A 16,080-nucleotide genomic window follows, 5' to 3' on the forward strand; every position below is an offset into this window, starting at 1 on the left:
AAGTTGTATTGAATTCCAACTTGTGGTTTTCAAGTTATGCTCCGGACAAGGAAAATGTAACAGAGGGCAGACAAGGAAAAGTCACAAAGGGCAATAACTCTGTAATTAGTCAAGATAGAGTTAGGGTTCTTGTGCACTGCACTTCCTCTCATTGTGTTTGACCATTGTATGAAGTTGTTTTGAATTCCAACCAGTAGTTTTCAAGTTATGCCCCGGACAAGGAAAAGTAACAAAGGGCAACAACTCTGTAATTAGTCAAGATAGAGTTATGGTTCTTGTGCACTGCACTTCCTCTCAATGTGCTTGACCAGTGTATGTAGTTATATTGAATTCCAACAATTAGTCTTCAAGTTATGGTCCGGACAAAAGAAAGCAATGGAAAAGTAACAAAGGGCAATAACTCTGTAATTACTTCAGATAGAGTTATAGTTCTTGTGCACTGCACTTCCCCTTATTGTGTTTGACAATTGTATGAAGTTGTTTTGAATTCCAACCAGTAGTTTTCAAGTTATGCTCCGGACAAGGAAAATGTAACAGAGGGCAGACAAGGAAAAGTAACAAAGGGCAATTACTCTGTAATTAGTCAAGATAGAGTTATGGTTCTTGTGCACTGCACTTCCTCTCATTGTGTTTGACAATTGTATGAAGTTGTTTTGAATTCCAACCAGTAGTTTTCAAGTTATGCCCCGGACAAGGAAAAGTAACAAAGGGCAATAACTCTGTAATTAGTCAAGATAGAGTTATGGTTCTTGTGCACTGCACTTCCTCTCAATGTGCTTGACCATTGTATGTAGTTATATTGAATTCCAACCATTAGTCTTCAAGTTATGCTCCGGACAAGGAAAATGCAACGGACGTCTGGACCGACCGACCGACCGACCGACCGCCCGACCGACCAACCGACCACCGGGTGACTCCTATATACCCCCCAAACTTCGTTTTTGGGGGTATAATAATAAAAAATAGTTATTTAACTATTTAATTGAGGGATCCAAATATCTTTTCATTTGATGCAAAGTGAATTAAAAGTATTTGATTGAAAAAAAAAATTGTCCGAATTAAAAGTTTGTAAATTTTCATAAACATTAAGAAATTGAAGTGCACAATAAAGTATTCCTCTTAAGTTCGTCTTCTATCATAATACCTGCCATATCTATGAACTATACTAATATAATGTGACGTTTAAATTGATATGCGACCATAGCTTCGTTATTTAGAAGAATACTTACACGGATGATATGAAAGGTAATACATTTTATATGAAATAAAGGTAAAGTTTTCACATTACACTCTGTTTTAGAAACAATGGATATATAAATGGCCCACAGAATAGAAAATGAAAACAAGTGAAAAGTTAAGTGAGTCTGACAGTAAGATATATATAAAACTGTCACTTGTATCAGCTTTGGCAACATATTATCTTAACTTAGAAATCAAAACCATCTCTTTACAAGGAACAAAACATGTATATTCTACCTAAATTGATATGCAATGTACTCCCTACTCAAAATATTGAAACAAATAACCGAATTCGTTACATCAATCTTCAACTGTAGAAGACGCAATTTTAGTAAACGCCTAAAAATACATTCTTGTCAACTAACATTACTATTATGTATTAAGTTTGGTTTTTATACACCAGGCCTCTTTGCCTCAAAAATAAATTTGACCTTCTCTCCAGAAGAATGCATCCCAACGGCAGGATATAAATGAAAGAGGCCATAGACAAATTGCCGTTCTCCAACCTGAAGGAAAACAGTATACATGAACTGATTTTTAATCGAACTAATAATAAAATAGAAGAAAAAGGTAAAGGTATGAACGAGTATAGTTACATCGATCCTTTTTCGAATAATTATTTACAAAAAATTAAGGTATATGATAAAAAATTGTTAAAATGTACTGATGAAAGAAACACATAATCTAAAAAACACTGTTTCACAGCAATTTACTACCTTTTTGCCATTTCTTGTAAAAACAGCATTCACAGTAATTCTGACCCCAAGTCCGCTGCAATAAATAAAATTATTTATTTAACATTATTGTTTGTCTTACAGGTAAAACATTTCAGCACCAGATTCGTATCATTTCGTGTGTCATGTCGTTATCAGAAGACATCATTACATTTCTACAACTAGACTTCTATGTTTCTGCCATTTTGATCTTACTAAATAAAGAATGAAAAAAGTAATAAAATAGATCTTTAATTATACGAGTATGATAAATATCTGTTTACAAAATCTCAAATCTGAAACTGAAACTGTATAGTTACTTATTCGTTCTTGCCTTTTAGAGGTGAATGGATTTTCGATATAACAACAGGATATTTACCCAGATTTCCTTTAACCCCTAATGAAATAAAATGTTGATATGAATTTTCGTGTTAATAGTTTTTACCGCTGTACACGACATCCGTTTATCCAGCAACCAATCTTGTCACCAACGAGACATTTCGGCCCAAACACCGTGCCGCTTCCACTTTCGTGATAAAGCCTGGAAGATTAAACTACAAATACATTGCAAAAATGCTTTCATATGTACGTTTAAAAGTCAACTTTTGCTTTTCAGAGACAATATGCGCTATCAATAACTTGTTTTCTACATACTTATAAAATCAAAATTAAATTTTTGGTTAAATAAATGGCCTTGGAGTTCGCTCATCAGAAGTTCATGACATGTCATGAAAAAGCCGAACTTATGAGTATATTAATTCCAAAATAAACAAGATATGTCAGAGTATCGACGGAGCTCGACTTATTTAATACTGGATGTAGTAAAGAAAAAAACAAAACTATGCAAAATTCAATTATGATATAAAATATGTCATTCTGTATTTTTGCACCACGTAATATGCATGTGGCCATGTCAATAAACGTTAAACAGACATTTCTATGCTCGAATGGAAAAGACAACAATTTGAAATCTGAAGCCAATCCCTTTAATAACGAAAATGATAAGAACAAAAAGTCATCATATACAGTTTTTAAAGTCAAATATTATGTTCAAAGAGAAAAGAACTCTTGAAATAAAGATGCTTTAGATACCTTGTCATAATGTCATACCTCCATAATGTGAGTAATGACAAAGAATAATTATCTTAGGTCTAGTGTCGATACCGTTTATTATAACAAAGAAACTACTTCAACACTTTCATTTTAAAAAAAATCATATACATTCCAAGTTCAAAAATTAGAAGGAGTTAATTCTGGAAATACAGGAGCTATTGCTATAAATCTTATCACAAAGCACTAAGGTGTTGATAACAAACATATTTTTTAAGTTTGAATTAATTCCTAAATAAATAAAGGAATATTTTCATTGAACGGGGAGATAATTCGGAATATTGACGCTTAAGTTACGAACCTTTCATATTATTATACTGAAGTTGATATGTAACTTAAATTTATTGTTTAAAGTAAATCCTTTGAAAAATAAAGAAGTTTTAAAAAAGATAAAGATTTTATAAAAGGAAGACCAAGTTAAAGGGGAAATAATTCTGGAAATATTCATGCCATACTTAGGAATATTGTTGCACAAGATATCGTTGATAATAAGTAACAAATATTTGAAGTTTGACGAAGATGTCGGTGATAGTAAGTTACAAATATTTGAAGATTGTAGAGGATACCTTAAAAAATGAAGAAGTAATATTAAAAATAACATTCTAGTTTAAGGGGGATAAAAATGAATACAATGTGTGCTAGATGTGATGAATCTTGTCACACATCATGTCAGTAATGATAAGGAACATATATTTGAAGTTTGAGATTGATTCCTTTAGAAATAATAAAATGTTACAGTAAAATAATATTTTTATAATAAGGAAAATTCTAAGTTCAAAGGTAAATAATTCTAAAAACATTGTATTCAGAGTTACGAACCTTGTCACATAAAATAAGGTTGATGATAAGGAACATATATTTAAAGTCTGAAATAAAGAAGTAAGAGTAAAAATAATATTTTATACGGATATTCTAAATTCAAGGGGAGATAATTCTCAAAATATTGCTTCTGAATTTATGAACCTTATCATATAAGATGTGGTTGATGATAAGGAACATATATAATATTTGAAGTTTTGTAGTTGATAAAAAGTGAAAAATGAAAAAAGTTAAAGTAAAAAATATTTTTACTGCACTTAAACTTTAATCTGAAACCTGGAAGCCGACACCGGCGCCGACGCCGGGATAAGTAGGACAGTTATAAATATACTTCATGTAGTCAAGCTAAAAGCAGCATGCCTCCAGATTCATGCTAATTTTCCTGAAACTTTTGAAAATGTATCTAAAAGTAAATATTGTGAAGTGAACAAAAAAAGTAATTTACACATTGCAAAGGGCACTTACAATCCACGTACATTACACAAAGAGGTCAAAATATACATACTCGTAAATACCTCTTACTGCGTTAGTAACGCAGTAGAATTATAGTGATTGATATTTCAAAATCAGTCACTAATCGCGCATAACATGAAAATAATTAATTTAATATTGAATCTTGTTACTTTCTTAAGATATTTATAATTTTTCTATAGATTAAATTTCTTGAAATATTTTGGCTCATCTGTAGGCGTGCCGCTTTAACATCCCATCAATGCAAATATTTGAATAGGGGCAATAAAATGTAAAAAAGAAACATCTATCACTCTTGGCTTTCTATATATACTGTGACTGTTACGTTTTTTAGAATAAGAATCTCACAAAATTTCATTTATGAAAAACGGATAAATTTGATTTTCTAAGACGCATTATGCTAGCTCAAATATAATCAATGTATTTCATTATGCTAATGCAATATTACAATAATAAAGTCACGTTTAAATCACCTGTAGCAAATGCCCTTATTATGACATTTAATGTAAACATTTATAACTACAATGTTTAAATGTCTTACCGGCCATCGTCGGCATGATATCCTATTGAGTTCTTTCCCCATCCAGGCTGCATATTTCTTGGGTAATTGTATGGCACCAAACCCAGAGCTTATATAATAAAGATAAGTGAAACAAATATCGTTACAAATTTCGTTCCGAATCTTTGGTGAACATATAAAACATAATTTCTAACTTTTTGATAAAGCAAACTTTTTGAAAAAAAGTAAGAGACTATTTTGCATTTATAAATTGTTAAGCATTTTTACAATACATTGTCGTCAAAGAATAAATGAGCCTTTAAATACCAATTGTTCCACTCCGTCCTAAACTCAATATCTCAATCTCGAAGTATGTTCCATCCACTATTGCATTCTTGTCAACGTACAGTCCAACCTCTCCGTTTTCATTGTCTGCATAACTGCAATTGTATGCGTGTAATAATATTCTTACATAAAAATAAAGTCATAAAGACAACGCCTTATGCTTCATCAAATTGTTAAAAGGATAAAGTAAAAATATATAACGAAAACCTGATTACATGTTGTTAACTATATTCGTCATTACATATAATCATGTTAAGTTTTTTTTAATAATTTAAATTATATATTCCGTTTTCTTAACGAGAAATTGGGATATGATTATTTGATTAAAAAAACACAAAACAACAACAACAACATAACAGAAAAAACAACACTATAACGGTAAAATTCTATCAAAGGCTACAATAATACGTGAGATATTCGCCATCCACTTTCACATGTCTACATATCAACTGCCTTTCTAGTAATGGTGTTGAAACCGTCTACAAAGAAAAAAATGTTTTCGACTATGTGTATTTAAAAATACTAAGATACAAACTCTACATTTATTATCGCATCTTCATAATTGTGTGTTTTTGCTAAAAGGCTTGACGTAACTGTTTTTGGTGGTAAAGCAATATTTCAAGTTTAATCTAACCTTAACATTAAATACGTTTTAAAAGAACACCTTTGATATAATTTGAGGAATGCACTATAACAAAAAATTAAACAAAGAAATTGATACACAACAAATATTCCTTTTTTAAAATGAAAACCTTTTATAATAATGTTTGAGAAATGGAACCTGTAAATCAAAAAAAGGGACCGAACTTTACAAAATAATTTAAGGATTACCAGCTCTTTTGAAACTCCTTGTTCTATGATTTCTTCTTGATCTGAAATTTGATTTATGCTAGAAACTTAAAATATAACTCTATTTTTAATATTATATAATTTATTTCTTCTTTTTATTCATTTTATTCATGTTTGTAATATATGCTTATTACGTTTATATTCACTTATTATACATACAAATGTTTACAAATGTTCAGAGTTTAAAATGCTGAAAAATTAGTCCAGGGAATATATAGACTTGTTGAAGCTGAGGGTTTACTATTCTAACCATATGTATAATATGTCCAATTATCTTTTGTATTAGAGTATGAATGCAGAAAGAAATAAGAGCCTGCGTTTGGTAAACTCGTTTACCGTGATTCTTGTCAGAAGCCAAAATGGTTTCCCTTTAACTCAGTAATGGAAGGTGAGATTTCTAAGAAAAGTATTTCATAACTTAACAGTGTCATGACCTTTTTATTCTTGCAGACTTCAATTTTATAGCAAAAAAATATTTAACAAGTTATTTTGATTTTGAATTTCAATATTATATTTTTATTGATTTGAAAAAACAACATTTTTATGAATAAAAAAACAAAAAAACAACAACCAAAAAACACACCCCCTCCAAAAAAAAAACATACCAAGAAGAACTCATCAAATGAGTGTAACAAACAATTACACATTCAAATCCACAATTTTATCACTGATAAAATATCATGCTTGTTCCAGAAATTACTTAATATAAGAGAGTGACAAATAAAAACAAACTTAATTTGACAACACAATATCCTTACAAAGTAAAAAAAGTTTAATTCGTTTGGCTTGATCTTCACAGTTCATTAACTATTCCGATTTGGATGACAATAAAGTGTTTCCTTAACATTTTTTCTTGTCTCATCCCATTCAAGCAAATAATGAAAGTCATCCCCAATAAAGTTTTATTACAGTGTGTACAGTGTCCTTTAATATCAATACAAAGATTTTTTTCTATATGCAGCTATTGATGTGTAGTTCTAAATTTACAAAAATATCTTGAAAGTTGGATTAGTAGTACATCTAAGTTTTCCTCACACATTTTAAACATATGGTTAACTAAACATTAACAGTATACAACAATTCCTGCAAAAACGCGTCATTCAATCTGCGTTTAAAATATAATAAATTGTTACTATTATCAGTAATAAAATATTAAAAAAGACCAAATTTATTGCTTTATTAATGGTTTTTGACAACGTTTATCCATAGGAATTTGCATGTATTAATTGTATGTAATTTTAGAGCAGTATTATGAATATTTACGTTTTAATGACAAACGTTTCGAACAATAACAAAACAAACGTAAAAATCGTAAATGAATATTTAAACACTTAATTCCCGTCTAATAACTCAGATGTAGTTTTTTCAGACCTAAACTTTATTAATAGTAAGGTATAACAATTTTAAATGATGTCAGTATTTTTGACCTCCATACTTCACTCATACATTAGAATGTGAGTAACAATAACGTAATAGAAAATGTGGTTCAGCAGAAATGGACATGCCAATTTGTCAAGACTTCAGTGAGTGAAAAATATGACTTTTCGTGCCTGCTCAACTAATTTGGACCTTTCCCAGTTTTTAGCAGTGAAAATCCAGACCTTTCTTTTCTATTCATTGCTAGGTCTACACAAAATGGAACGCGGTTGACTCAATTAATCATTTAATGAGAAGATGAACGTTAAGCAAAGAGACGTTAAACCCGGGCGAATGTATATCCCAACGGGCAGCAGATAGATTTTGCATCATTTTGTACTTATTTTCAGATATTGATTTCAACTTAGGCCTTTAACAAACTACAATTGGATAAAAAACATTTTTGGAATTAAGCTCTACCTACACAAAACCGTTAAATACTATCGATTTCCCTGTTGTCTATCAATAAACCACAAAATGACTGTCGTCTTGATATTGTTAAAAACCAAACTTTATATATAACAAACCATTACCAAATACATCTTCGACTTCCTGAAGCCTCTCCAGTTGACCAAGGCTCGCTAAAGTGCTAGTTATCTTGCTATCCTTTATGAATTCGTAAGGCTCAATTTTGTTTCTGCTTTTGATATCATTAAGTTGCTTCATCAGTCGATCCAACTTATGTTTTTGTGAAACAGAACAGACAAAGAGCTGACTTGGACTCTGCACCTTTGACTTAAATAAATCAGATATAACATTCAGATCACTTATCAAACTTTCAGTTTCGCCTTCTAACTTTGTCATACTCAAACTATCTCTGTCCTTTATGCATTTGCCTTCTTTAAGCATACGATCTCTCAAGTTGTTAATTTGTGTAGTTATCTCTTCCCAAAACAGGTTAACTTCCTGTTTGAACTTATCATTGATATCATCAACTTGAACTTTATTGTTCTTTATTGACGACAATAATCGTTTAGCTTCAGTCGTGCATATTTCCGGTCCTTTGGTCAAAGACTCCAGCTCTGTTGTGCCTTTAAGATCATTTGCCTTATCAAGAATATAATCGACCTTACACGATCTATGACCTATGACCATACAATCTCCGCAACCAACTTGCTCGTGCTGTGCACAATAAAACTTCACTGATTCGTTTAAGTGTTGCTCGCATTTCTCAAATTCACTTGAACTTTCTCTCCGTGTTATTTCAACATTACAATCAATTAAAGTGTGATCTCGATTAAGCTTATACTTTTTGTGTGTATTGAAACAACTCGAACACATATACTCTTCACAATCCGTACAGAATCCATCCGCTTGAGTCAACACATCACTTTCTTCACATGGTTTGCAAGAAAAATTATCTATTTCCCTCTTTCCTGGAACCTCCATTGTTTTCAAACAGAATTATTCAATGTAGTAAATGAAAATTGAAGGCTAAGTCATTCAATAATTTACTGTATCTAATTCATACATCTGGTAAAATAACAATGTGCATGTGTGGAGGACGACAGCTAAAAAAGAAAAAGATATACAGTATACTAAAATTAAATTAAGAAAACATATACATGCACGGTTTAACATTCAATACAGCTGTAGCTAATGGGTTAATACCGAAGTGAGACTGACGTTTTATTTTCTCGCTAGATTATCTAATTAATTTGCAGAAAGTAATGGAGATATATATTAAAAACAATATTTCTGTAATAAAAATCTCTGACACCAAATATGTGACCAGACCGCGTATATCTTATCTAAATACGAATTTATAAGATTGGGTGTATGAAAACAACTTTAATGTAATAATTTAAAAGTTAAAATAATCATAAAGCATACAAACTTGTAAACTTCCGTTGTATTTAAGAGTTTTAAAATTGTCACTGTTTATGCTTTATTTGCGTTTGTATATAGACACGCTTTGTTTATGGCCGGATCGATTTTCAGATAATTGTGTAAAGGCAAGATTTTTAACACATTGTAAACAGTGTAAATATAATGAGATTCTTTCAACCCTATTTTGTTTAACTTTATGCAGAAGAAAAGTACATAGTTTAATAAGCAGTAAAAAATTTTGTGCAAAGAAATAGTTTTTTCCCTGATAACTCAGCATACGCGTAGTTTAATCTACAAAAGTACGGTATATAAGCTTAATAGAAACCGAAAGTTGAATTTTACATGCCAAATGAGTTTTTAAAGTATTCTTGCTAATATGCTCTGATTAACCACAAACAAAAAATAACAGTAATAAAACAAAACGATCCTTTTTACATCATTTTGTTCCATATATTGTACCCTTAAGAAAATTATAAAAACGAAAGTAGGTTGATTATCATAGCAATAAATGGTATGATTTAAATATATTTTAACCGATACGGTGTTACAACATGTCTATCTTGCATTTCATATAATTAATACATACCAATATAGGTAATAATACCTTAAGTACAAACTTAAACACATTTGTTTTTGCTTTCTTCGTCAAGCAAATGATGTCATAAAATAAGACGAATCGTTTTGCAAAATACCGTTATCGACATCACAAAATTTTACGCTTATTTCAAACTGTTTAACCTGTCGACAAAATTTAGTTCATCCTCGTTTTACCAATAACTTTAACTGGTATGTAAAATTTAATCTGTTTAAATCTTTATCTATGTCAAAACCTTCGCAAAATGATGATTATGCTTATAATAATTGTCTTAATTTTTAGTCATGTATTTATTGTCTTATATTTATGAAATTGAACCAAACATCGTTCTTTTTAAGCAAAACTATATGATAAAATCATATTGCTGTACTTTATGATACTGCATACCTCGCCATTTAATATACATAAACTGTCCTAAATAGCACAATCACTCACACCAACACATCTTAGCAAGGACATTAAACAAATCATTAATAATTACATTACAAAAATGTATTAAAGGAACAAGAAATCATGCATTAAGGCAAAAATGTATGCTTTGTTCTTCAGGACCGTTGAATTGTATGAGTTGTACTTCACGGTTCATTGCGAGCCTGTGTGTACGTTGTGACATTTGAAGTTAAACCTCTCTGGTTCCAGTTTAAAATAGAGATCCTTTCAAAATTGACTTAAAATACAATACTGTATGAAGTAAAAGATTTTCAGAATAATCGCCGTCAAACAAATTTGTAAATTATTTGTCTTACTCTTTAAGTAACTGGACAGACAATTCACACAGTTTTTGCGATTAAACAACTCTTACTTGTCTCAAAAAATAGACAGTACATCAACATGAAAAAAATCTTTTAATATAAGACAATTATGACAATCTTAAGAAAAATGGCATATCAGTAAGACACATACATATAGTAATATTTCTTAAATTCATGGTAATTAAATTCTGTCCTAAATAACGAGAAACCATTTGATTTCGAATATCAGATGTTTTTGGCCTATTCTTAGAAACGGAATTACAACAGGTACTGACTACACTATATAACTTCCACAAGGATTAAAACTGATAGATTCTGCATTCATGCATTGTATACACACCGGTCTCTCAAATATCGACCTGTGTCGTACGACGCATAAATCATCCCAAAATGAGGGTAAAAATGACTCCGATATAAAGAAGTCCGCGTAGTGATGATGATTTTATTTTATAAAACACAATATATCTTTTCAATTGATTAAAATTGTTTATTGCTTCCAAGGGATCACTGTTTTTAAGATTTTAATATTGATAGTTCGATATTGCAATTGATAGTTTGACTGTGTTATTATTTATTCAAATATTCTAAAATACTTTCACTTTCGGTTTTAAACTAACAATGGACGAACTATTATCACGCACGTTGAACGAAATTGGGTTTGTAAAACCACTTAAGAATGGTCAGAAGGAGTGTTTGATGAATGTTTTGAGTAAAAATGATGTAATGGCTGATTTGCCAACAGGGTATGAAAAAAGTTTGATTTTTCAACTGGCCCCATAAATTTGCGTTTTGTTCTATCATGTCCATGTTCAAGCCATGTCAAAAGTAGTGTGTTCCCATCATGCTTAGGGAGGTTTCACACAGGTCAGTAAGACCGGTGTACACAATGCTAGTTCATGTGCCAAATTTACGCTGTAAACATGTTACGCTGTAAAATGTTTAATTAACGGTAGCGGACGATTTATTGCTTTAAAAGAAAACAAGTCAACACTAACACATATATATTTAGCTGTAAATAAAAATGAAAATTGACGACTGTAATATCTGCTACTAGTATATGTCCCTTGGGGCCGAGAACCCAGTAAGTAACACAGTGTATGTTTTATACGTTTATACGTTTATTCACTACGAGCGACTATTGTACACTACTTGGTATGTAAGAGGCTGATACAGAGTGGCTATGTAACATGATACATATATCTACGTCATCATATATTGTATGGACACTACAACGACTTGCCCCAAAACTGGAAAGTTTAAACGGTCTCTGGTTACTCTACCTTACGTAAAACATCTGGAAGCTTTGAAGCCAGGGAAGACAACGGCGGAATCCGATGACAATCTTTTACCGATGATTAGTGTTTAAAAGAGGAAAACAATATACATATATATACATAAATAACAAATTCATAATAATGGAGTTTTTGATTCCACAAAATCTTTGATTTCGTTAACAAGCTCTCGGCTATACTTTTGATCTCCAGTCATGTTATTCAAAACCATATCACTGACACTTGCCGAATACTATAGTTTCAGTTTGTTATATCATATCTAATTATCAAACCATTCAATAATAAAATTGAAAACAAAAAATGAAGAAATTGAAGTACACAATTTTGATTAACTGTATGACCTTGTATCAAAGAGAGAAACAATTACATGACAATGAATATAGCGGTATTTATCGCCGAGTAGAACTTGTATGTGACAAATGGCGTTTGGATAACCTTGTATGCAAGCTGCAGATGCATGCTAACTAGCGTCAGAATAAATTGTTATTGAACTTTTCAGGTACAATTAACATCGGTTAAACGAAAAAATGCCTTCTTTTAATCACTCCTAAATCCGAAATATCTATAATTGAGTTCCAACTGGAACTACATTCAATGGCTCTATGTAGATTTTAGTCATTATCTAACACTCGAATCAGTGAAATAATACCAGTACATTTAGCCATATCGCGTGCAGACAGGAAATGAATTTTATGTATAAATACTGCACTAAGCTTTTCACACGCCTTATTTAAGGAAAGTCTAAAGCATTATCCTTTACAGTCCTTAATATACCAAACCATTCAAGATTTTAAACTGGAGTTGCATATTTAATGAAAACATCATCTTTCAAGGTACATTCAACGGTTTGTGTACTGCCCATTCATCATCTAAAACAATACGAACCTAATTCCCTGAAGCCGGATAAATTTTACAAGGCATCAGTATTTAGTCCACATAAATGCTGCCGACGCCAACCCAAGCGGTAATACACTAAAACGGAATTCTTAAGCTTTGCTTTTTAAGTCTTTGAAAAGAAAGAGGTATCCCCAGTGAATGGCTAAACGTCTTTCACAGACAGCACAACCTTCACTAAATCAGCAACTACATCATTTACAAAATTGAAATGATCAAATGAGGATTTATCATTTGCATGAAATATGATTGAGGAATATTGAAAAAAAATATAACGAACGGCATGGCGTAAAAATTTTGTACTACGTCAAGATTATAATAAGATGACGCTAAAACATTTTACCAATAATCAGAATGAAATCGCAACGTATCCTTAAAACCCGAGTTAACGTTTAGTCTTTTTGCCTTTTTTTCAAGAATAATATGAGCCGCGTCACGACAAAACCAACAAAATGGGTTTGCGACCAGCATGGATCAAAACCAGCCTGCGCATCCGCGCAGTCTGATCAGAATCCATGCTGTACGCTTACAGACACGATAACAAGTAAAGAAACTGATAGCGAACAGCTTGGATCCTGATCAGACTGCGTGGATGCACAGGCTGGTCTAGATCCATGCTGGTCGCAAAACCATTATGTTGGTTTTGTCGTGACGCGGCTCATATGTTATTCCCCCGCCCCCCAATTAAAACCCTTCCTCTGCCTGTGAAAAATTTTCTGATTATGCAGTATCATTCATATACGTAAGTCCTCTTCTGCGCATCAGCCAAATGTTCCCACGACCGTTCACAGGGAGTATGAAGAGTGACAGTTTTCTTTCAGAGATTGGCTAGAATTTATAATGCTAGGTAAGCTTGATTAGTTCTTAAGTCTGTAAATTTGTTAAAAATATGTACACACTTCTATTTCAAAAAGGGCACATTAAATGCACTAGAATCCACCATTTAAAGGAACTCCACTGAGGTTTATAAGCCTAGAAACATAAATTTTTTAATTATTAATTTAGCTCAACATAAGCAAATAAAACAGAAATATAAATAGAATATAACTAAGAAATATACAGGAAATACATTGAAAATCATATGTTTGTGCTATTCTCCGTCCGATTTGAGTGAAAAGCGTTTAAACGCTTTTCAAATTTGGGTCATTTTTCACTATTATAATAATTGTTATAGAAAAACGGAGCGAGCTAATGCTCTGAATTTTTGCACATAAGTTATTAGTATAGATCTACATCAAATAGAGTAATAATCTCAAAAAAATATTTCCAGTCCTGTCATGCCGAAAAACCTCAGTTGAGTCGCTTTAACATGTACATTTATTTATTTTTCCATGGAAAGGACATATTCACCCACCTTAAAATGGAAGTTTAGTCGATTCAAACATAAGCCCCCTAAGCCGAAAATTTCTGTTCCGTGCCTGCTTCGGAATAATCTTATTTAAAAAACATTATTTTGTAATTTAAAATATCTTGATTGTGAAAATAAAACATCAGTTTCAATTCATTTACTGAAAAATTACAAACTATTCTTTGAGCTGAGAAATATTCATCTATACAAATAGATTATCTTTCCAACAGTTTCTTTCGGCTGACTGTTGCCTGGCAGGCGTTTATCGATTGTTGAAACTTGTGACATTCTGTCCTGGCATGCAAGAAACCAACCTGCACATGCAAAGCATTGAACTCTACGAAAGGGAAAAAGTCTCGAATAAAATTCCAAGGTCTAAATTGTATCATCTTATTTTGATAGCTCTGACACTCGTACATACAGCTGATTATTGTCACGATTGCGGAACTAATGGAACTGAAAATTCCACATGCGTTGCTATCATCAAAAAAGCAAAAATCGAAGTTGTCTTCATATGAAGTGCGGATCGTCTTAATAATTATGTTGTTAAAATCACCAAGTGGTACAACTTTAGTTTTACAGGACCTGTCTTCAGATTTGATAAATACAAAAGGGGGATCAAGGACGCAAATTCTAACTTCAGTTCCATTTTGGGACGAAATAGGTCATTGTTTGTGGGTTTTCAAGCTACAATCAAATGGTAAGTGATTTTTTTCTTCTTCGAGTGGATGTTTAGATTTGTTTTACATTATTCTTGAAAGTATTATAAATTTGCATGCATAAACGCATAAAGCACAAACGAGAACTTAACTGATATCACCAGTTATGAACAATGCGTCATAAATAAGGGATATTTTTGTATTTAAAAAGTATTTTATAATGCGGATTTGTCAAATGTTCAAAATCATTCTCACGGATGTCAACGAACTGACAGCATTCATGTCCGATTACACCGCAAAAAGGTAATCTATTTGCAAAAGCTTGACATCGAGAAAGCTTTTAAAACATAAAGGAATATTGTAATTGAAAACATTTAAGTAACGTTATTACTTAACAAAACTAACACTCACACATGATAATTTATGTTTTTCAACACTGACTGTGGTGTTGTACATTATTTATTCTATATAAATACACCACCATTAAAGTTCACATGAATGTGAAGAGATTAATTTTATTTTATCGTTTAATTTTCACTATATTCTGAAACCAAATTAATAAAAGATAATAAAATACTGAATATACCTAACCTTATTGCATCAATGAAATCAGAAAAGAAAGTAGAAATCAGAAACTAATTAATGTACCCATTTTAAACAAGCGGTTAACGAAAACCTACCATATAGATTAAACAAATAGGTCTAGAGCGTCACAAACGCTGCAATGATGTAAATGTATAATATATTTGTATTTGATATATTTTTGTTTTTTTTTCTCGCGTTTGCAAATCCTTATTAATAGTTTGCTATCTATTTTATTTGTTAGCATATTAAAATGTTAATTATTTAGTTTTATTTATACTGTGTAATGCATTATGCTAATTATATAGTTTATCATTTATATCTTTATTATTACTTACTGTTAATTATACATAATTTGATTGTATTGGCCCAGAGTAGTTTGGAAACTATTCATAGATTGTCGTTTACAATGGGCACTTTTCCATGAGTATTTCAAACATTGGTAATAAAAGTAGAAATGCATCATTTGGATAATCTTCAAAAATATTTCTTAAAATAGCTTCTAATAGTCCAGCTTTAGTTCAGAACAATATCCTTAACTGGTATACCATAGGTAAACTTTGTTAAAATTTGGCATGCATGTTTCTTTTAAAGCATATAACTGATCTATGTTGTCATTTTACAGTTCCTTATAGTGCCCATTAGGCGAGTCATGCCATAAGTCGGC

At 31.3% G+C, this 16,080-nt stretch overlaps 1 protein-coding gene across 3 annotated transcripts; it reads right to left on the reverse strand.

Annotated features, from left to right (window-relative positions):
• Window positions 1–28: 28 nt before the first annotated feature.
• On the reverse strand, window positions 29–8,958 carry LOC132757402 (SPRY domain-containing protein 3-like). 3 transcript variants are annotated; one of them, XR_009629447.1, is made up of 7 exons: window positions 7,995–8,958; window positions 5,605–6,068; window positions 5,179–5,291; window positions 4,894–4,981; window positions 2,332–2,493; window positions 1,956–2,010; window positions 69–1,745 (listed from the first exon to the last, which is right to left on the reverse strand). XR_009629447.1 is itself a non-coding variant. In XM_060748673.1 (6 exons), the coding sequence occupies exons 3-6, from the start codon at window positions 4,944–4,946 to the stop codon at window positions 1,632–1,634; spliced, it is 318 nt and encodes a 105-aa protein (XP_060604656.1). In that variant the 5' UTR covers window positions 4,947–4,981; window positions 5,179–5,291; window positions 5,605–5,696; the 3' UTR covers window positions 29–1,631. The 3 variants fall into 3 exon arrangements, 1 of the variants encoding a protein (XP_060604656.1); XR_009629446.1 differs by having other exon boundaries at window positions 91–1,745; window positions 2,398–2,493; XM_060748673.1 differs by lacking the exon at window positions 7,995–8,958 and having other exon boundaries at window positions 29–1,745; window positions 2,398–2,493; window positions 5,605–5,696.
• Window positions 8,959–16,080: the final 7,122 nt, after the last annotated feature.

The sequence above is a fragment of the Ruditapes philippinarum genome, unplaced genomic scaffold (genome assembly GCF_026571515.1).
Source record: "Ruditapes philippinarum isolate M1 unplaced genomic scaffold, ASM2657151v2 ctg18123_1_1_1_1, whole genome shotgun sequence".
Classification (NCBI taxonomy): Eukaryota; Metazoa; Mollusca; class Bivalvia; order Venerida; family Veneridae; genus Ruditapes; species Ruditapes philippinarum.

Excerpts from the sequence above, each read along its gene's own strand:
- LOC132757402 (XM_060748673.1), bottom strand. The coding sequence starts at position 4,946 with ATGCAGCCTGGATGGGGAAAGAACTCAATAGGATATCATGCCGACGAT. Across the intron at positions 2,494-4,893 it reads TATCATGCCGACGATGGCCG|GCTTTATCACGAAAGTGGAA; the intron begins GTAAGACATTTA and ends TTAATCTTCCAG. Across the intron at positions 2,011-2,397 it reads AACGGATGTCGTGTACAGCG|CGGACTTGGGGTCAGAATTA; the intron begins GTAAAAACTATT and ends TATTTATTGCAG.